Source organism: Mustela putorius, unplaced genomic scaffold, assembly GCF_011764305.1.
Source record: "Mustela putorius furo isolate JIRA1106 unplaced genomic scaffold, ASM1176430v1.1 tig00003834_pilon_pilon_pilon, whole genome shotgun sequence".
NCBI classification, from domain to species: Eukaryota; Metazoa; Chordata; class Mammalia; order Carnivora; family Mustelidae; genus Mustela; species Mustela putorius.
In genome coordinates this window covers 87804912-87826282 of record NW_025421987.1, presented here as the reverse complement: position 1 = coordinate 87826282, position 21371 = coordinate 87804912, and the positions used below count along the sequence as shown (strand labels likewise).

General features: G+C 45.2%; 1 protein-coding gene across 3 annotated transcripts in view; it reads left to right on the top strand.

Moving 5' to 3' along the window:
* The window catches only part of MASP1 (MBL associated serine protease 1), a 65163-nt gene that overhangs the window by 10975 nt on the left and 32817 nt on the right, over positions 1-21371 (top strand). For all 3 annotated transcript variants that reach the window (XR_006609185.1, XM_013052602.2, XM_004745225.3), the window contains 2 exons: positions 17434-17611; positions 19238-19369. Coding sequence is in view for 2 of the 3 variants with exons in the window: in XM_013052602.2 (XP_012908056.1) it covers positions 17434-17611; positions 19238-19369 (310 nt within the window). In the remaining variant the exon portion in view is untranslated. The remainder of the gene's footprint in view (positions 1-17433; positions 17612-19237; positions 19370-21371) is intronic.

The window sequence follows — 21371 nt, the reverse complement described above, 5'->3', positions numbered from 1 at the left end:
CCAAACTTGGCTTCATAGGACAGTAAGTTCCAAGATTTAAACAATGCTAGATGTGAACTTTCTAACTGCTTTCTTCTCTATTTTCTAACATGTCAACCATTGAGGATTTTTTCAGTGAAAACATTTGCTTTTACAAGTAGCTGAGGCCTTAAGACTATGGACATTACAGATTTTTTTTTTCTGAGCTGTAACAGTAATTTACTTTCACTATCTGCCCTCCCTTCATCCACCTGAGGAATTGACTTTCAATTCATATACACTTAGCAATCATTTCTCACACAAGTTCTCCTCTTGTTCAGCCGCCCAGCTTGACCTTGTTAAGACTCCCTTGTAGAGACAATAAACACACAACAGAGGATTTAACTCACTCCTTTGTCCCTAACAAACTGAACTTCCCGCAAGGCAGATTAAGTTGCTGACATCAGCTGCATTTTATAATGGAAAAACAACAACAACAACAAACAACAAGATACTCTTCAAGGGCCATGATAGAATATGAAGACCTCTTCTGACACTGAATTAAGGACCCTGGCAAACATTCCATGCAAAACTTGACCTTTGTGGCTGGAGGATATTTTGGGAAACTGATTGATGGGTTTCATCAGGAACAGTGAGATACCTTCCTGAAAGTCCAGGCAGATGGAGGTAGGTCCCCTGGAGGGGTAGCATGGTCCTGGATTCTTGCCCGGGATTCAGGAAATGCCTGGGCTAGTAACCGATCTGCCACTAACTCCGGAATGAAAAAATCTTAGAGTACTCTTTCCACTGCAAATAAGATTGTGACCCCTGGGCATAGCAAAGAAGCAGTCTTGTTCCCTGAAGGGCCCTACAGTTCTTGCATCTAAGCTTTCAGACCTTCTCCCAATTCCTTTAGGAAAAGGGATTAACGTATTGGGCAGGGAGGGCAAGGTGTATCTTTCTGCTTGTGCTGACTCCCTTCCAGAATGCCATCCCAGCATCGGCATCTGCCTCCCTGCAGAGGTTCCAGTGGCCATGGGGCCTGAGCAGGACTGCCTGCTCGGGACACAGCCCCTTGGCTGGCTGACCATGGGTGCTAAGGTAGAGACGGACCCTGTGCTCCTATATCCACAAGCACCCGGCGGAGCTCCTCTCCCGGAGTCGCAAGCTCACAGAATGCCACGGTGCGGTGACTCTCTGGAGACTCACCTAATCCATAGCTATTGTGAGCATAGTTTTCCAAACATTTTCTCCCAGTTTTCTTCAAACAAATCCTCTCCTAGGCCCGATATAAGAAACAGGAGAGCAGCTAGCAGGTCGAAGGTGGTTCTGAGGCTCATTCTTCTCACTGGTCCTCCTCCTTCACCCTGAAGGTCCTACCTTAGAGAATTTACATCCTGAGTATTGCTTTAGTCCCCTCTGTGCAGAAGCAGAGCCTGGAGCTCAGAATTCAGTCACAAGACTAGTACTCTGGCCTCAGAACTCCTGATGCCTGAAGCCTTCCACATGCAGTTGAAAACCGTCCCTTTTTCTACTGGCCCCCCTCCCTCTTCTCCCCAGAATATGTACCTCTCCTGGCTGTGACTGAGAGCAGGAAAAAAGCAGCCACATGCCATGTTATTCCCGGAGTAGCCGACATCCGTCTCCAAAATTCCGTTTTCTCATCTGTTCCATGAGGGGGTGACATGAGATGATCCCTTAAGTCCCTTAAATTCCTGGACTCTAATTCTCCTCCTCCTGCCAGAACTGCCCAGATGACCCTACCAAACCCTCATTAGCCTAGTGAGGATAATGCCAGAAACCGGTAATAATATGTTACAGCCTCCACTTCTCTGAGTTCTGTGGCCCATAAGCATTCCAGTAAGAGCCTACCGACTGCTGGGGTTGCCTTAGTGACATGTCATTCAAAGAGACTTGTAAACACACCATACCACCACTGTCCTTTCCCAAGCAACTTTAAATATCACTGATTTCCATCTGATGGGATAGTAATTCCTATTTTGAGGCTTTCCCACTCTGTAGCTAAGCTCCCCTGGCAGGCCAAGGAGTAGATTTAAAGCACCATCCAGCTCACAGGGACCCTTTCTGGCCCATCAAGGTGACAATGATGGAACAGCTGACTCAGTCCTACGGTAGCTTGAGGAAGAGCAGGACCCCGGAGCTGCGGTCCAGATGCTGTCATTTTATGAAAATTCCTCTCTGGCCTGATTTCCCACAATCTTCAGTCTTCGAGGCGTGTGCACATCTGCACGACAGCATCTGCTTCCTGGGAATGTGGCTGCAATGTGTGGATTCCTGCATGCATGGATGAGGCATACAAGTCACAGTCGGTGACCGCTGCAGGCGAGGAACAGAGCACGGGCGCTGGCTGGGGAGTCAGAAGGGCTGGTTTCTTGGGGTCATTCTCCACTAATGAGCTTTGGGTGGGTGAATATCTCTGGAGATGACTCTGCTTCCTCCTCTCTCAAATACAGGAAGTTGAAACCACCAGTCTCCAAAGACACCTTAGCCCTGATATTCTGTGCATCTAAGACCTCAGAAATCACCATCACAACCGAAGCCTAGGGAAGGATATTTCATTGACCAAGGTCACACTGGGACCAGAATTTATATCTCAAGACTTGCAGTCTTTTCTTCTTTTAAAAAAAAAAAAAATTAAAGGACAGTGAAGTCCCATCATGTGGGGGCTTAGGTTTTTAACATAATGTAAATGTAAATAAGTATAATATAAGGCAAACATTGCCTATAGTCAAACTTAGACAACCTCTTCCATATAATAGAGCACTCTCTTTTGGTACACCCGGAAGGGCTTTTTTCCCTAGGAATATAACATTATTTCCTTTGGTCGGGCATCAGATGAGGTGGTGACTTGTGACTAAAAAGGGGCCCCGGAGCAACAGTCACAGAAAGACCTACTGAGGAGGCAGAACTACCGAGGGAATCCCATAGCCACACAGACCCTCTCGTCAAGTTCACTTCACAACGTCTGCTCAATGGATAAAGAGATAATAAGAACCTGAATTTGGCTTTTATTCTCTCTTCTTCTCACTGAGCACACACAGCTCCACTGGCATCTGTTAGCTGCTCATGTGAAGTCACACCACTTTCTCCTGTCAAGCCTCTGTCCTTGACTTACTCAACATTTCCTCCATTCTTCCCAATGTTCGCGCCTTTGTTCCAATTCTTAGCGCTCTCGCCTAGTCTATTGCAATCATCTCCTAAATGTCTACCAGCTGTCCGTCCGTCCCCATCCAGTCCACCCTCTAGAGGCATGTGTCCAGAGAGATATTCTTAAGGCATTTCTCTGATTGCGACACTCTCAAATCCTTCAGTGGCTCCCTGCTGTCTGTGGAATGAAGCCCAAGAATCCCAGTGAGAACCTACTAGAAGCTGGACACTGCACTAAAGACAGGGCCCACGAACATGAGTGAGATAGTACCTGCCCTCAAGAAATTTGCGATTTCATAGTGTGTCACGAGATAAATATCTAATTAATAAATTAAAGCTGTGTAAAGTAACACATAGGGTGGGGAGTTAGTCATTCCTGTGTTCAGGAAAGGCTTTGGATGTTTGAGATAAATCTGGAAGGGTAAATAGGAGTTCACAGTGCAACTCCCTAAGCTTCTCTAACTCCCTAAGTATCGGCTTTGCCATTAGTACAAAAAAAAAAAAAAAAGGAAGAAGAAGCTCATAATGAAATCGTATTTTCCTCACAGGTAGTGAGGATTTATTTGATTTTTTAAAAGATTTTATGTATTTATCTATTTATTTGACACAGAAAGAGAGAGCACAAGCAGGGGAAGCGGCAGGCAGAGGGAGAAGCAGACTTCCCGCTCAGCAGGGAACCCAACTTGGGGTTCGATCCCAGAACCCAGGGATCACGATCTGAGCCGAAGGCAAACGCTTAACTAACTGAGCCCCCCAGGTGTCCCTGTGGGAGGATTTAAATGAAATGCTGGCTGTACGTGGAATTCCTACTGCAAGAGGCAAGCTTGCCCAATGGTTCCCAGATCAAGCTTTAGAGCTAGTCAGACCTGGGGTAGGTCCTGCCTCTACCTCTTACTATAAAATGAGGATAATAATAATAATGCCTACCCCGTGGACTAACGAGACAAATGTTTTCATGACATATGTCCAGCACATATGTAATTCCCTCAGCAATACTGTTGGAGTGGTAGGGATGGCAGTGGTGTGAGTGAGAGAATGGTTGCTTGCTGTCACCGGGTGCTCAGTGAACACCGTCTTTTTCATCTGCTCTGAGTGTACCACTAACTGGCCCTCTACGACCTTGCTTGTGTCACTCACTGTTTTCAGGCAATTTATGGAAAAATACTTTGAAAGGACCAATCAGATGCAAGAGGCTATTTCCCCTATGTGTTTACCTTGTAGTAACACACATTAATAACATTTCTAATTTATTGCCACACTTGATTCTCGTAGAATAGGAGGAGTGGGGATGATTACATTTAATTTACAGCAAAAGAAACAGCACAGGGGCAGCCCCGGTGGCTCAGTCAGTTAAGCAACTGACTCTCCACCTCAGCTCAGGTCTTGATCTCAAGTTGGTTAAGTTCAAGTCCTGCATAAGGCATGGCGCTTATTGAAAAGAAAAGAAAAGAAAAGAGAAAAGAAAGGAAAGAAAAGAGAAGCAGCGTAGAGAACCTGAGTGGATTTGTCTAGTCTCCACAGTTCTCAGGCCCTGGTCTGCTTACTCCCAAGTCATAATTTTATTTCTCCACTTGGTCCTTCTCTGTTAGAACAGGTTTGTCCTGGAAGAGATCTTGGTCTGTTTCCTGGCTATGTATTATTCCTAAGGCAACACTGCCTATCAGGGTAATTTAGTAGAATTTATAAAACAAAAGGTCCTTGAGGGTCCTTATGTTGTCTACATTTTGTTAAAGAACTTTCTCTTTTATCCTCACTTTGAGAGGAAATATATTTTACAAAAATAACAAGAAATGGAGAGTGCACTGTGAGAGTTGAGAGTGTTTGATTTATCTGTTGGTGGCACTCAAGGCCTAACAGTAATCTCCAGCTCATTCTACCAGCCCGTTGGCCCTGGGAGCTCAGGGTAGGGAGCACAGTCTTGCAGCAGAGCAGGAAAAGGCCCATGTCTCCGGGCGTGGAGCATAAGGAAGGCACTCAGGTCTAGAAATCGTTTGCTATTTCTGCTTAGATGCTGGACAAATGAGCTCCCCGCTCTGGGCCTCAGTTTCCCCAAATGTCCAGGGAGGAAAGTATACTTGCTGGCCTCTCCAAGCCCTTTCCAGTTCTGATGGCCTATAACTCCCCACCCAGTGCTCCCTTCCCCAGGCCTCATTGGGTCAGTCTGTTTCCTGCTCTGTTATTGAGAGATAAGTCCATCCCAGGGCCCTGCTCCAAGATTGACTCCCCTGACCCCCAGGCTCCTAACTTCTGTGCAGTGTTCTGTGTTTACTCAGAGCATGTCCTCGACCTTCAGGCTGTGGCTGACCCCAGCGACTGTAGCAGCTCTGCTAATTCTCTGGGGGTAGACAGGCGGCCTTTGCCCCTGAAGGGAACGAGAAAAGAAGAGAGGTTTCTCATGAATTTTGGATGTAGTCCCTAGGGGGATTCTTCCCCTCCTGAGATAGCAGGTTCTGATTCTAGGCTCATGGAAATCAAGAAGTGGAAATGAGCTTCAGAAAAGTGTGACCAAAGTTCATTTTAGGCAGGAAGTGCAAACAGCACAGACTCTGGGTGATGGTAAACAGAAGGAAGGTCCCAGCGCTGGGGCAGAACACACGGGGTGAGCTCAGATGAGTGTGAAGTGGGAGTTTGTTTTTATGTTTGTTTCTTTGGCTGGTTGGTTGGTTGTTTTTTGTTTTTGTGTTTGTTTGTTTTTTGATAGAGGCAGCTTGTTTGGCTGACCACTGGGGTCACCAGCCCCGGGGTCCCAGTACACCTGGTGTGCAAATCTTCATGCTTATGTGGACACAGGCTGCTCTCTGATAGACCTCGGTAAAAACCAGAGCTTGAATTTCCTTTGGTGCGCTCATAAGGGAAAAGGTAGAGAATGGGAGGTATTGGTTTATTCATTTATTCAGCATTTATTGGATGCCTACTATTTACTGGAGCTTAGAGTATAGCAGTAATTAAAACATACAGAAATTCCTTCTTATATGCTTCTGTTGCACTGGGGGAAACATAATAAACACTAAACACAATCCACAGCGAACGTAAACAGTGAGAAGTAATGTGATAGTCAAAGAAATTCAAAAGAGCAGAGTAAAGAGGGACTGTGTGCGGAGGGGTGAAGGCTGTGATTTAGATATGTTGGTTAGGGTAGTCCTCATTGACAGGGTGACATTTGAGCAAAGACTTGAAGAAGTTGAGGAAGTTAGCCACGTGGCTTTCTGGGGAAAACCCTTCCAACCAGAGGGAACAGCCAGTGCAAAGGCCCCGAGGTGGGCAAGTGACTGGTGTGTGTGAAGAGCAGCAAGGACGGCAGTGTGACTGGAGCAGGGGGGTACGAGAAAGAGAAGTGCAGACAGAGACGTGCAGATAGGGAGCAGGAAAGGAGGACCAGATCACCACTGGGGGTGGGAGATAAGACCCCTGCTCAGTCCCCATGGGCAATGAATGACAGACTTTACACACTCTCTCCGTGCCATGTTCCATGACCTCTTGACTCTCAGAGGACAGTATTATATCCTGTCCCCCACAGAGGCCCAGAGATGATGGTGGGCTTACAAGTGACTAACAACTGGCTCTGGCCTGGGGAGGAGATAGGGTGCACAGTAACGCACCCCTCACCATTCAGACATGCTAGACGGTCATTACCTCGAGCCCGAGATAATAGTCAAATGCTAAAAATAGGAGGGGATGAGTTTTGTATAATTTGTCTTTAGTGCAATTTAATGAATTGCAACTTTACGAACCCCAATTTCGAATGATGGCTGTGTCTAACAGCAGAAGTTGACAGTTTGTGCTTATACACTGGGACGAGCCAGCGTCGGCATACTACTGCCTGCAGAGGTCCAAGTGACAAGTGACCCATGAGCTATGAGGGGCAGAGCGGGAACCAGACACCAGGTCATCTGGTCCTTATTCCGGCGCTCTGTGAGGGTTTCCACGTGAAGATCTGAGGATGTTCATTTGGGCTGGGGCCGGACAGGGTCTTTGGTGGCGGTGGCGGCAGGGGAACACGCCAGCTTGCACATTCTTGGGAACTCTGCCTGGCAACACTGGCCTGGGGCAGGTCCCCTCACTGCCCTCAGCTCTTACTCAATCACTGCTTTCACCCGTCCCGACTGTGACATACCTTGAGCCAGGCTGCCTCGGCTGCCTCGGCTGCCGAAGAACACAGCACGGCTGTGTTTTCCTGTCTTTGGACTGTTCTCCAGCGCTCAACAGTCTGAGGCCCAGCCTCCAAGTCCCCGAGGGGATTTGCATGTGAATGAGCTTGGCTCTGAAGTCCCAGAAGGCACGGGGTGGGGAGTCTTTCACAAGCCAGGGAGAGTGAATCCTTCCTGGCCCTCCTGCCCAGCCCGTTCCCAGACTCTCCCGCCCACCCCCTCTCAGTCCCGCTCCCCTGGGATGGTGGGCACTGCCAATTTCCCACCTGCGGGACGCCCGCTTCCCAGGCTCTCAGAGACCCCTCCCTGTCAGCCCTCTTTTTCTCCCCTTGCTCCTGCTGCCTGGAGACCATCCCCTTTTCTGTCCAGACCCCTCCCTGCAAAAGGGCAGTCCTTCCCGGGAGCAGTGGGAGTCTTGGACTCCAAGGACCTGCCGGCCCCATGGCTCAGGCCCCACACTGTCAATGGTGTCCAGCATTTGCATGGACACAATACCTTCTTAGGGCCTCATCCCAGCTCTGTTAGGAGCTTTTTACTCTGATTAACACGTAAATAAGAACACTATACTGGGACTATCATACACCTGGGCCCTGAGCCATTAACCGTGCCTTGTGACTTTGAGCCAATCACTTCACTTCACTGAGTCTCACTTTGCCCATCTAGGACAGAAAAGAGATAAACTTGTTAGCCTTTCGTATCCTTTCTATCTCTGAACTTCTATGGTTCTTTGATTGCAGTTACTGGGCCAAGGCTAGAAGTCAGATCATCAGGATTTTGTCTCAGGTCTGTCATTCGTAGGCTGTGTTTCCTTGGGGACTCACGTCACCTCTCTGGGCCCAGAATCACAATGTCTGCCTGAAATGCATTCATTGCAAGACTGCCATCAGAAGCAAATGTAATGAAGAAGGTGAACATACGTGTCTGCTGGAAAGTTCCACACAGGGGAGGGAGATGACTCCTACTAGGATTACTGTTATTAATAGTAGCCTTACAGCAACATGACTTGGCCCAAATCGAAGCATCAACCTCCAGCCCCTCTCACATGAGGTCATCTTGAGTCTTAGACCCACCATCTGTGCTATTTTTACTTCCGTGGCTTTCAAGAGCTTCTGGAATGCAGTACACAACATGCATGTGCACACACACATCTCCTTTTCCCCTAGTCCCAGGCTCTCATTTGGAATCCTGTAACTTTAATTTGCTTCTTCTCATAATCTTTAACTGAAATCTGGGTAAGTCAGTAACCTAGCAAGATTGGGCTATGGAGCCCTGGGCCAGTCCCCGGAGATGACAGACTTAGCAGGAGGGTGACCCCCAGAGCACATAGCACTCCCTTGTGAGTTATAAGTCCTGGGCCCAGGGCTGTGAATGAATCACTGACCTAAATTCCCACATCTAGAGCAATCTTTTGAAATACAAGGAAGTGAGGAGATTCCTGGACTTATATTCTCTTGTGGGATAGAAGCTTTTAGAGATCCCTCCCATTCCTCTGTGAAATCAGCATCAGGTGTCCCCCACCTCCCAGGGTTGCCAGGAAGCTCCTCAGAGAGCCAAAGGCAAAGGCCACCTCCCAAATGCAGTGGCCAGACCATGAGAGCTCTCGAGTTCCCTTTCCACCATCAGCCTGGACTCTCGGGTCCTCATAGGACAGGAAGTCTGTGCTGATGACTTCAGTGAGATTAGGAATGAAGGAGTGGAACCCAGAAACCAGAGGGGATCCAGGGACAGTTCCAGTCTCTCATTCTTCTTCACATTGGGGAGTTATCCTTGCCCACCTAGCAGGGGGTCAGCTTGATGACCAGATCTCAGGCGTCCTGCTCTTCTCACTGAGTTTCTGAGTGCTGTCTAGATCCCAGGGGCCCTTCTAAGCTTCACAAGTATTAGCTCATGTCGTGTTCACAACAGCCCTGTGATATTAACACTATTGCTGTCCCTGTGTCACAGATGAGAAAACCTACACCCAGAGTGTATCCATGTCCTAGAGCTGCCATCACATAGTACCACAAATGAGGTGCCTTATAACAGGAATGTATTCAGTCACAATGCTGGAGGCTGGTCTCATTTCAAAGTGTCAGCAGGGCTGTGCCCTGAGGCTCGGAAGGCTCTAGGGAAGAACCCTTCCTTGCCCCTTCTAGCTTTCTGGTGGTTGTTTACAATTTTTAGCACTCCCCGGTGTGTATGCATGTCTTCAATCTCTGCCTCTCCCTACACTTGGCTTTGCATGTGTCCCTGTGAACAAATGTCCCTCTCATAAGGACACGAGTCACTGGATTAGGGTCCCCCTAATGGTCCAGCCAGCATGATGTCATCTTACCTTGATTACATCTGCAAGGACCTATTGCCAGATAAGATGGAGTCAACTGCAAGGGTTAAGACTGGGCTATATCCTTCAGAGAGGGGGAACACAATTCAACCTACAACACAGAGCGTTTCAGTGATTTTCCCAGCATCTAACAATTGGTGAAGATTCATGGGTGACTGATAATACAATGAAGTCTCTCATGATCCAGTCTCATTAAGGGATTTTCAGTAAACAGAAAACTTTAAAAATTCAAAGCAATTCATAATTCAACTCACTCTCTTGAGAAACCAAAACAAAACAGAGATGTTCTTACCACAAAGTCTTAAATGCCCAATCCCTCCCACCTCCATCTCTCTCCCTCTCTCTCTCTTTCTCCTTCCTCTTCTTTCCTACAAACTCTTCATGAAGTCCACACTAAGGGACTCTTCTATCTTTCTTCACCCATTCATTTTCACCCCACCCACTGACCCCCTCCTTGGACTTCATGATCACAAAGACCATTTCCTTACAGGAGGCCCTCTTTTCCATGCATTGCTGTATGTGAACGTTAGTTATTCTGAATTTCTTGATTGTTTTATCAGAATTTCATTTTTCATCATATAATTTTGTGGAAATAGAGCAGAGATCGTCATGTCATTTTTAGCTCTGTTGGGACCCAGGGGCTAGAAGAAAAGGTTAGGTAGTGACAGAGTGAAGAGGAGTCCCCATACCAGAGACTCTGGTGGACATGAGAGACAGAGGGCCCGCAAACCAGCGCTGAGCTTCCAAGCTGGTTAGTTGTCCCTCCTGTGTGCCCCCTGTTTGTTGACCTAAACTAATCATTGACAGAAGCTAGAAGGAAGTAGTTGTGGGTCCAGGTGTCTTTTTAAAATACTTTTAAAATATAAAAACAGAGAAAAAAGAAAGATCTGTAGTTCAACTAGCCATTCAACTGTTAGTTCAAACTGTTAGTTCAACTAACTAACAGTTTGCTCTAATTCCTTCTTCTTTTTATTTTCAAAGCATACGTTCTACATAGTTGTGATTTCACCATGTATACAGATTTTTTCCTTTTTTGTTTAATATAACCTTCTAATAAAGCCTCCAGATCTTTGTAAATTCTCCATTAATGTGATAAATAATGGCTGCCTAATATTTACTAAATCAAGGTGAATTTAACTGTTCCCCCTCCCCAGAATGGAATATTTACATTGTTTCTGGATTTCTATCATTATACATGACTGCTCTACATATCTTTATTCACAAAAAATTTTTCCGCACTTGGAATGTCTTCCCTTAAGTTATTTTTCTAGAGAGGGGGCCAAGAGAGAATTTTCCAAGTCAAGGATAATTCAAACGGCCTGATCCATCTTAGAAGTTAGTGAGGGTCTCATCTTTGCAATCAATAGTAAAAAGGTTGCATGGTTTTTTGATAAGGGTGTGGTAGAAAAAAAGTTAGACTAAGTAACTCTCAAGGCCTGAAGAACCCACGAGATTGAAATTCTCCAAGTGTGCGTTCAGAATCTCAATCTCAATCTCAAATCTTCCCTTTGTCGCAAATTATTTCCTCACCCCATAGCATATCTATTGCTGTGTGACAAACCATTCTAGAACTCGGTAGCTGAAACAACATCCATTTTATTTGCTCAAGTCCTCTGGTCAGAAGTTTGGGCTTAGCAGGATGCTCCTTTGGCTGGATTTGCCAGAGGCCATTCCAGTAGAGGCTTGACTGAAGCTGGAAGGTTCAAGATGGCCTCACTCACCTATCTGGCGGTTGGTGGTAGCTGTCAGCTGGTTGGTCTAGAGACCTCAATTGGGATGATTCATCTCTGCTCTATGTGACCTTTGCTTTTCCAGTAGGCCTGGCAGAGCTTCCTCACATGGAGGCCCCAGGGCAATATTCCACAATGGGAAAGGGCTACAAGGCCCCCTGATGCCTGAAAGGCTACAGGGCCCCTTGGAAGCAGCACTCCATCTCCACATACCACATGCCTTTTGTCAAAGCAAGTCACAAGGCTTGCACACGTAAGACCTACTTCTTCCTGAAGTACCTTGTCATATACAGCTAAAAACACATACTGACACTTTCAACATTGCCTAGAGATCTCCTAAGCAGAGCCACAAGCTTAGTGTGTAGGATTTTTCTACCTTCTATGTTGCCACGGGCAAGTTGTGTCAAACATTTCACCACTACATGATTCAGGTCGCCTTTGCAAGCTTCCTGTAGCAGTTTGTCCCTGCTTTTTCAGTCTCTACTTGCTGCCAATCCAAAACCCAAGCCATGGGTCTTAATTGTTTGTTACTATAGTACTGGACTTCTGATTCCAGTAACTGTACCAGCCAGAGTTCCGTGAGGAAAAGCAGAGCATCTGTGAGCAATGTGAGGTAATCGCTATTTTGGGTATCTGAAATCACGTGACTAGAGGAGGCGCTGTGGCAGTGAAGGGTGGGGCTGGTCGTTGGAGGACCATAGTCACTAATCAGCTCCTGAAGCCCTGGCATGGTGGAGATGTTGGCATCTGCTGGGGAATGAGAGAATTCAAGACCATCTAAGGAGCCAAAGTGAAGGGGGTTCAGCAGGGAGGGTTCTGTGAGCAGTTGTTGGCTTCGAGCAGCTCCTACCTCAGTAGGTCCACGTACAAGTATCTGGCGATAGGTCTAGGTCATTGCTGGTCATCAGAGCAGTAGTTTCCAGCAGTGATGGATACAGAGTGGAGGAGAGTGAGGACAAGCTGGAACCTATCGGGCACATCTACATCTGTCCATCTCTGTGTAGGATCACAAAACAACCTTCAGACAGTAAGGACTATTGTGTCCTAACTCATACAAGTGTCTCCTTTGGCCAACTCTACTCCAGAACTATATAGGAAAGGAGATTCTGGGGAGTAGTTTCCAGATTAACTAAATTTACAGCAGGACAATCCAGGACACTCCATGACTATCTGACTACATTAATTCCGAGAAGTTCTTCAAAAGCCCAGAGAAGATGTCAGAGAAGCTCCAGGATATAGCCTGGGGACACTGACAAGAAAAGCCTTGAGGTTTCTGGGTCTGTAGTACAGCCTTTGTTTGCTTGCCTCAAGCCTTCAAGGAGAAGGAGGTTATTGGTTAGGGAATTAGGATGCTGCAGTTATTGGCCTGAGGTCACTACTCAGTAGATAATGACCTAGCCTGATTCATTTAAATCATGTGGCTTTCAAGGCTTCCCATTATAAAATGAGAACAGGGGCACCTGGATGGCTCAGTCGGTTAAGCATCTGCTTTCAGCTCAGTTCATGGTCCCAGGGTCCTGGGATGGAGCCCCACATTGGGCTTCCTGCTCAGTGGGGAGATTGCTTCTCCCTCTACCCCTCCCTCCATTTGTACTCTCTCTGGCTCTCTCTCTCTCTGTCAAATAAATAAAATCTTTCAAAAAATAAAATACAAAGGTAAAATAAAATGAGAACCATCATTCCTGAGCTACCTTTTCCATGCATTGCTCCAGGGACTGGTAGATAGCTGTCAGTGTATCTGTTCAACTCTGATGAAATGACTTTACAGACATGTGGAGAACAGCTGCAGCTGTCCTCCCACAGAAATTGGGACAACGTGTCTGCTGTCCTGCCTTAGTTTTGCCAAGGTTTGTGCGGCTTATACAGGTGAAAATTCATAGAAAACAGACTCTGGCTTCTTCTCCTTAGATCTCTCTTCCCAGCTCCCTGTCCTCAACAGAACCCCTTTCCTATGGCAGGTGGTAGTGAGAAGGAAGGGACAGTTGAGACCCTGACTACCTCTGGGATTTCATTATTCCCTCAGCATGAGAGCTACTGCCTGCCCTCCACCTACTATTTCCATCTCCTTGAGTCCTATTCATCTTTCAGGCCTCAACTCAAAGAATATTCTCTTCTTCCTAAATTTTTTATGATTCCCTTCAGCTCAATGTCATTTTTTTTTTCCTTCTTTGACCCCCTGGGGCTTCCTATCTTTCACTGCAATAACTATGACCTGACAATTCCCTAACACATACGCACTTGAGCATTTATATTATTCTCCTACTAAATTTCACTTTCCTCAAGGCAGGGGACTTGCTCTTTAAGCTCATGCAACAAATAAATAATTTTTGGCATCCTCCACTCTATAGTCCAGACAGAATTTGGTATATAAATACTTTTTGAATTGAGTTGAAAGAACACAAATTGAGGACATGCATCCATGTGTTGGCACCCTAAATGACAATAGCCTGAAAGGATATGGTTGCCATAATAAGAAATAGAAAAATGAAGAGTCTGTGATCCCCAGCCAGATGGTTCTCTATGATGAATTCCATGTCTTCATTTGATAAGGTACTTCTCTCCATCATGTTAATATGATGACCCTAGAAATGGGACAGTCCAAACAGAAGCAATGGTTCAATCTTCTGCTTGTAATTGAGGTAAATGATTTCTGTAGAATTTTATAATTCATAACAGGGGGCTACACATATTAACCAAGGTCAGTGACCCCACCCCCACCCCCGTCTGGGTTATGGTAGGAGCTGTCACTGAGCCACATCCTCTCTGGGAGACAGTCCATGCACCCAAGATAAAGTTTGAAGAGGCCCTTGAGCCAGAAAAGTTGTCTTGGCAAAGTGCCTATGTCTTTTGTCATGTACTCTCTGGGTTGGTGGGTTCCTTTCTTCAGGGTCAGAAGAGTTCCAACAGCAAAACTGATATCAGGAAATGCTTGTGGTTATCTCTCTACTCCTGAGCAAGTCACTGGCCCTCTTTGGACCTCAGTTTCCTCTGGAGGGTGGTTGAAATAACTTTTAAAGGTCCCTCTTTTTCAGCTCTGATATTCTAAGACTCTATTCTGAGCTGCAGGCTGAATTCCTAAGCTTCCAGAGCCTTCTCTTCCCTGCTCCTAAAGGTAGGGATGGCTCAGATTTTCCATAGGCCTCAGCTGGAACATGCTTACCTGTTCTCTGCAATATTGTGGCTCTGCATGTGATGACTGTTTATCTGCCATCATGAAAATGTCCTTTATCCTGCAAGTTACAAGAGAGTTTATTATCACAGATCTTCATTAGGTCTCCCCTGATCCATGTTATCTCTGGTTGGTACTACAGAGAGTAGCTACATGGAAAGTGTCCTATCTACAGAAACTTTGGGGATATAAAAATACAGAAAGGAAGCTGTCGAGTCTGGAAGTGTTAATGCTCAAGGCATCACTATTCATTAAGTAGCTGACTTGGTATAACATGGTTCTAGATCACGAAGAAGTTCAAGTTCATCGAGTTCTTCAAAAGAAAGCAATCAGTGTGTCAAAACTCCTGCTCACCATTTTCTAGTTGGCCCATTGAATGTATGGGCATGATGACTTGTTAGAATACCAGTACATCAGATTGGAAGAGGACATATAGATCAGCTAGTTCAAACCCCTGCTCTACCAGGTGGATAGTTGAGAACTAGAGAGCAGGCGGACATGGAATAGTTTATGGTAGTCAGGAACACGCCCAGGACCTCCAACTGCCAGGTCTATCTACCTTATACTACTCCAAAATAGAAGTCACTAAGACAGTGGTCTCCCCTTCATGCCTATTTTAAGTCTTCACTCTAAACCTACTTAGTCTTATTTTTATTAAGTTCTAATAAGAGCAGCCCAACTAATTTCTATTTTACAACACATTTCAGTTAACAGACTGATTAAAAAAATAAAAAGACACAAAATAAAACACTACATAAGGGAGACATAAGAACTGCAAAGGCATTATGGTCGGGGGTTGTTCCATGCAGGGCAGGTAACATGACACAACACAATATCCCCAAGGTGGTTGACATCCATAATAATGTCCCTGGATCACCAAAAAGAGTTAGCATGTTTCACCTAAGAAATCAGGGATTTGTATAAAGCACTTTGAAAGGGAGGCCTGGGTGGCTCAGTTGGCTAAGCACCTGCCTTCAACTCAGGTCATGATCCCGGGGTCCTGGTATCAAGTCCCACATCTGGCACTTGTGCAGTGGAGAGTCTGCTTCTCCCTCTCCCTCTGCTGCTTCCCCCCTCTCGTATTCTCTCCTCTCTTGCTCACTCTTTCTCTCAAATAAATAAATAAATTTTTTTTTGAAAAAATAAAGCACTTTAAAAAGCATTACATCAAATAATAACAATAAATTAATTATAGTCAGGTAAAACTTCAGCTATCTGGAAAACTCAGATAACCAAAATAATAAACCAGCCATGGTGGTCGAAGAAGTGACTGTGTGCAGATAGGTACAGTCTACAGTAATAAGGCTGGTGTGAGTTTGGTCAGTATCTGCAGAGAAGAGAAATAAACAGCAAAGCCATGATCTCATCTTCTGTTTACACTTCAGTTCCCAAAGTTAGTGATTAATTGTCCTTGTGCTTTGTTGCCAAGGCAAATTGTTTTTCTTTAAAACTCCTACTTATCTTAAATAAATAAATCATTAGTTTCAAAACAGAAGTGTCAAATGTCAAGATACTTCTGACATACTAAGCTAATGAACAAAACAATGAATGCATTAGAAGCTACTAGAGATAGGCAGAGCCTTTGAGAACTTTCCTTTAATGACTTTGAAAGGCAGCAGAGTCATTCTAGCTAAGAGATTTTCTCATGCATCTTGGCTAAGATGTTAATCTAGAGGTTGCAAACACAAACACAACCTCTAAAGAAGCCAGTTAGTGTAAACGATACAGTGGTAGGTAGACCAAGTATGCATAGTCAAATACGTATACCAACCAGCTACTATATTGTGCTTCCCAAACCAAACTCACACAACATCAGCTTATGCAACCAGTTCAGGATCTGTACTTGGGTCCCTGAATTTACACAGGGCCTCCGGCTCGTCCAAAGTAGGGAACTCTTTCAGCAAATAGGTCATTTTTGCCTCTGAGTCTTAACACAAACAACCATTTCAGAGAAGATTCCAGTCATTCCTGAATTATGAAGACCACCTATTAAATATAGTTCTATTTACACAATTTCCCTTTTCAGACATTTTCATGTCTTTCCTTTACTCACAGAAGCAAGAGTCACACAGTGTTATTATGGTGTTCAAGCTCGGTCTTTTTTTTTTTTTTTTTTTTTTTTTTTAATTTGTTTATCTGAGAGAGAGCATAAGCAGCTCAGTCATAATCTCATTTCAACCTACCCTGCAATGTACTTCTCCTCCTATAATCCCTACAGACTCCCTGGCTTCTCATTGTCCTCAGAACACCCCTCAAATTTTAGTTCTTGACAACAAACGTTTGTTGGGTAACTGCTATGCCCCAGGTCTCCCTCCACCTCCACCTCCACCTCCAGGCACTGAAAACGCATCTGCAAAGAAAACAAAGTGTCCGCTCTCCTGTAGTTTCCATTCTGATCCTTTCATCTCCTTCCGAAGTGCGCGTTCCCAGTGCTTGTGTTCCCTGCTGAAGCCCTTGTCCCGCTGTATAATAGTCCTGTGTGTGTGTTTCTGTCTGACTAAACCCTGTCTCCCGATGCACAGCTCCCATGCTTTGCTCACAGGCAGGCACCCACTGAATGCTCAATGACTGACCTTTGGAAATGTGGTCAGTTCCTGTTGCATATGGAATCTACCCGTGAAGTTATCTAACTCTTTCTGAATTCTAATATTGAGTTATTTTCAACAAATAAGCCATTTTGCTGTCTATAGGAATGACAGATGTCAAGCTACTTCTGATGGACTTACACAAGTTAATGAAGCACCGACTAAACAGGCACATAGACTTAACCCATACTGTGTGATTCCTCAAGTCCCAGAATCCTGCATCCCCTTTCTCTGGGTTTCTCAGCCTGCCTGGTATACTCGTGGGCAGACTCTCCCTCTTTTCTCCTGGAGACCAGCAGGGAAGTTAATTTGGGAAGCTACTTATCTTGTTCCCTCTCTCTTGACCCCAAAGGTAGAAACAGAAGAGCAGGTGCTAGCAACGTTCTGTGGCCAGGAGACTACAGACACAGAGCAGACCCCTGGCCAGGAAGTTGTGTTCTCCCCCGGCTCCTTCATGTCCATCACTTTCCGGTCAGATTTCTCCAATGAGGAGCGATTCACAGGCTTTGATGCCCACTACATGGCCGTGGGTAAGTTGGAGAAGTGGATGGCTCATCCTCAGGTCTCCCTTTCTCTCTAAAAACTAGAAGTACCATAAGCTTTCTTTTTCACAAGGAACACATACATACTCACCATAGAGATTCTGCCATTAATGCCTTACTGCATTTGCTCTATCATATATCTCCCCATCTATCTTCTATCTATCCATCAATCCATCCTTTTTGGTGCATTTCAAAGTAAATTGCAGACAGCAGTACACTTTTTCCTAAATACTTTAGCATGCAAATCATTTTGGTGAAGAGCAATATCTATCTATAATTTTCTTTCTTTGAATGTAAAATTTTTATTCAATGAAATGGACAAGCCTAAGCGCACTTGCACTTGTTGATTTTTGAGAAATTTATTTGTATGTGACCCAAAGCCCTGACAAGATATTGAACTTTACCACTGACCCAGAAAAATTCCCTTATATTCCTTCCCAATCACACTCTGCTCCCATCTCCCTTAGAAGCAACAACTGTTCCAATTTTTTTCCACCATAGATTTGTGTTGCCTCTTCTGAAACTTTATATAAATGAATATGCACAAAGTATATTCTGGAAGTGAGGATTCTTTTACTCAGGGTAAAGTTTCTGAGGTTCGGTCATGTTGCAACACATTGATAATTCGTTCCTTTCCTGGCAGAGCAATTTTCCATTGTATAAATATTCTACAATCTGTTTATCCATTCTTCCACTGATGGACACCTGCGCTCTATCCATTCTTTTGGCTCTCCTTACAGAGCCAACCTCCTTACAGAGGTTCTCATTAAAGAGGTTTCCTGTACTAGCCTTTTTCTGGACATATGCTTTCACTTGTATTGGGTAAATATCTAGGAGTAGTATTATTGGGTCATAGAGAAGGACTATATATTAATTTCACAAGAAATTGCCAGACCTTTTCCAAAGGGTTTTTGTACCATTTTATATTCCTTCACCAATGTATCAGAGTTTGATGTTATCAATTTTTCAATTTTTAAAATTTAAAATTCTGGTGGGATATGTAGTGGTACCTCATTATGGTTTTGACTTATATTTTCCTGGTGACTAATGATGTCAAGCATTTTTTCATGTGCCTTTTGGCCATTCCTGTATCTGTTGGGGAAAAATATACCATCAAATCCTTAAATCGGGTTGAGAACATATATTTTAATGTTTACATTTCCACTGCTGAGGGAAGTGACATAAAGAGAGAGGCGCAGCATGGACTAGACATGAAGAGTGAGCTCTGGAGCCAGCCTCCCTGGCTGTGAATGCTGACTCCACCACTTACCATCTCTGTGACATGGAGTAAGTTCTTTAAAGGCCCCAGGTCTCTGTTTCATCATCTGTGGAATGTGGATGGTAAGAGGGTGACAGTCCTGCTTGCTATTACCACAAGCATTAAAGGGTACTGGCATCACGAGGACTCAGCTTGCCTGGCCTTGAACCTGGCTCTCTGCCATCTTGGGTAAGTTGCCTTGTGCTGCTCTGAGTTCCAGTTTCCTCATTTGTAAAGGGAAGGAATGGCTACTTTTGGGCTTTATGTGAAGCTAGCACAGGGAGTGGCCCATACAACGTGCTCTGTAGATGGTGGCTGTTGTCTTCATCCTCACACATGGATTGATTGCCCTGCAGATGTGGACGAGTGCACCGAACGGGAGGATGAGGAGCTGTCCTGTGACCACTATTGTCATAACTACATCGGCGGCTACTACTGCTCCTGCCGCTTTGGCTACCTCCTCCATACAGACAACAGGACCTGCCGAGGTGGGGCCCAGGGATCACACTACATGCCACCATTTTGTGCCATGTTTTCCAATAAGATTAGGGGAGGCTCCAAGGAGGGACAGATACGGAGTAGGAACAATTAGAAATGAAGCCAGAGAGCTCGGCCTCAGATACCACATGGATGAAGATGCTGAAATGCCCACCAGTTGGAAAGTCTGGGTTCAGGGCCCAAAGGACCACATTTGAGAAGCCCTAACCTCTAGGCCCTCTTTCTTCCTCAGCAGCAGGAATTTATGCTCTCCTACTGCAGGTAACAAGCCTGGCCAAGTTATGGGAAAACCTGGGTTTCCTGGTCCCCTTGCTCTGAGCCATGAGCTTGGCCTCACCCAGCAATTCCTTTTCTCCTCACTCCCATGGCCTCCCAAGTTCCTCTGTGATCAAAAGAACCTCAGTCCAAAGGAAAGGTGTGGGAAGAGAGAGACAAAGAGAGACAGCAAGAAAATGCCCCATTCCTTCTCTCTTCATCTTCCTGTCTAGTGAACATGCCCACCCAGCTGTTGTGTCCAGGCAGGGCAGCGATGGAGAAATGGACAAATAGAAGGCTTCAGCCACTTTCCCTGAGGGTCTCCCTGGCTAGTGGGGTCATTGCCACAGAGGAAAATGGTGAAATGTAATCAGTGCTGTAAAAGAAGTGTGGGCTTGGTACAATCTTACCTGAGTTTACACTGCGTCGCAAGCAGACATGTCCCAGAGATGGTGACCCTTGGCAGAGAACAAAGACGAAGGAAAAGGAGGGTGCTTCAGGCAGAGAGAAGAGCTTCTGCAAAAACTCAGAGTCTGAGGCATTGACAGCAGATTAGTATAGATGGTTACAGGATAAGGATTTGTGTTTTAGGAGAGTCTCATGGAAACCACGTGGAGGATCATTGGAGGAGAGCAAAACTGGAAGCAAGACTTCCTTTCCTTCCTCCTTCAAAAGATTCCCTTGCTTCTAGGGGAAAACAAAACAAAACAAAACCCATGTGACTCATCATTATAAAGCAGGCACATACAGGAGGTTTCTTCAAGAGGGCTCTATTTTCTCTGCTTTTCATTCTGGAGGTGTTTACTGAGTATCTACTACATGCTAAGTACAGTGAGGGCTGGAATGAGTAGAGCTTCTCAGTATCTTTGTTTTCAGTTTCTCCTCTGCCTCCAGGAGACTTTTTAAACATTATCTTCCTAATTTCCACTAGCTGTGAAATCTTAATACCACAGGTAATACTATATATGTGTTTATGTACTCTGTCCATCTGTGTATTATGAATAAAAAGAGTAATCACTCCAAAAAAAACCCCAAACAATTTTAGCCCCCATGGGGGCGATGTCACCCCCCAGAGAGTGCTTGGGGTAGGAAATGAAAAGAGATGAGGATTCAAGAGGATTCAAGATTCTCTTAACCATGCTCTGCAGCTCAAAGCTATAGGACTTCAGGTTAACCGTGCCCCTTCTCTGAGCCAGTTTTCTCACTTGCAAACGAGCACAATAATTAGGGGCTTAGAAAGGATTGACATCCCAGATTTAAGATGGGTCAGCCCAAGGAGAAAGTTTTGGTGGCCAATAAAGGGCCTTTGCAGGGCTAAGCTATGGCCATGACCCCAGGACACTGGGTCCTTTGTTGCAGCTACAGTGGGGAACAAAGCAGAATCCCTGAGCTCAGGGAACTTACAATTTAGTGGGGGCAAGAAAATACACCAGCAAATATACTACATAATGTCAGGTAGTAGTCAGCAGCAAGAGGAAAAACAGCAAGGTTAGACGCCAAAGAGTGATAGTATGTGTGAGGATCCTGTGTTGGATGAGGGATCAGGAAGACTTTGAACAGAGAATGGAGTTCTGGGCTGAGGGGAGAACAAGAAAAAGAGGTCCAGTTGATTCCCCCTCCCACTCTGTCTCAAAACCTTTCCATCTCAGACCTCTCCTTTCCCCTCACCAATACCAGAGAATCTGATGAGAAGGCTTTCACACTTACTGCCTTTGAGTCTTAACTCTGAAAATTACT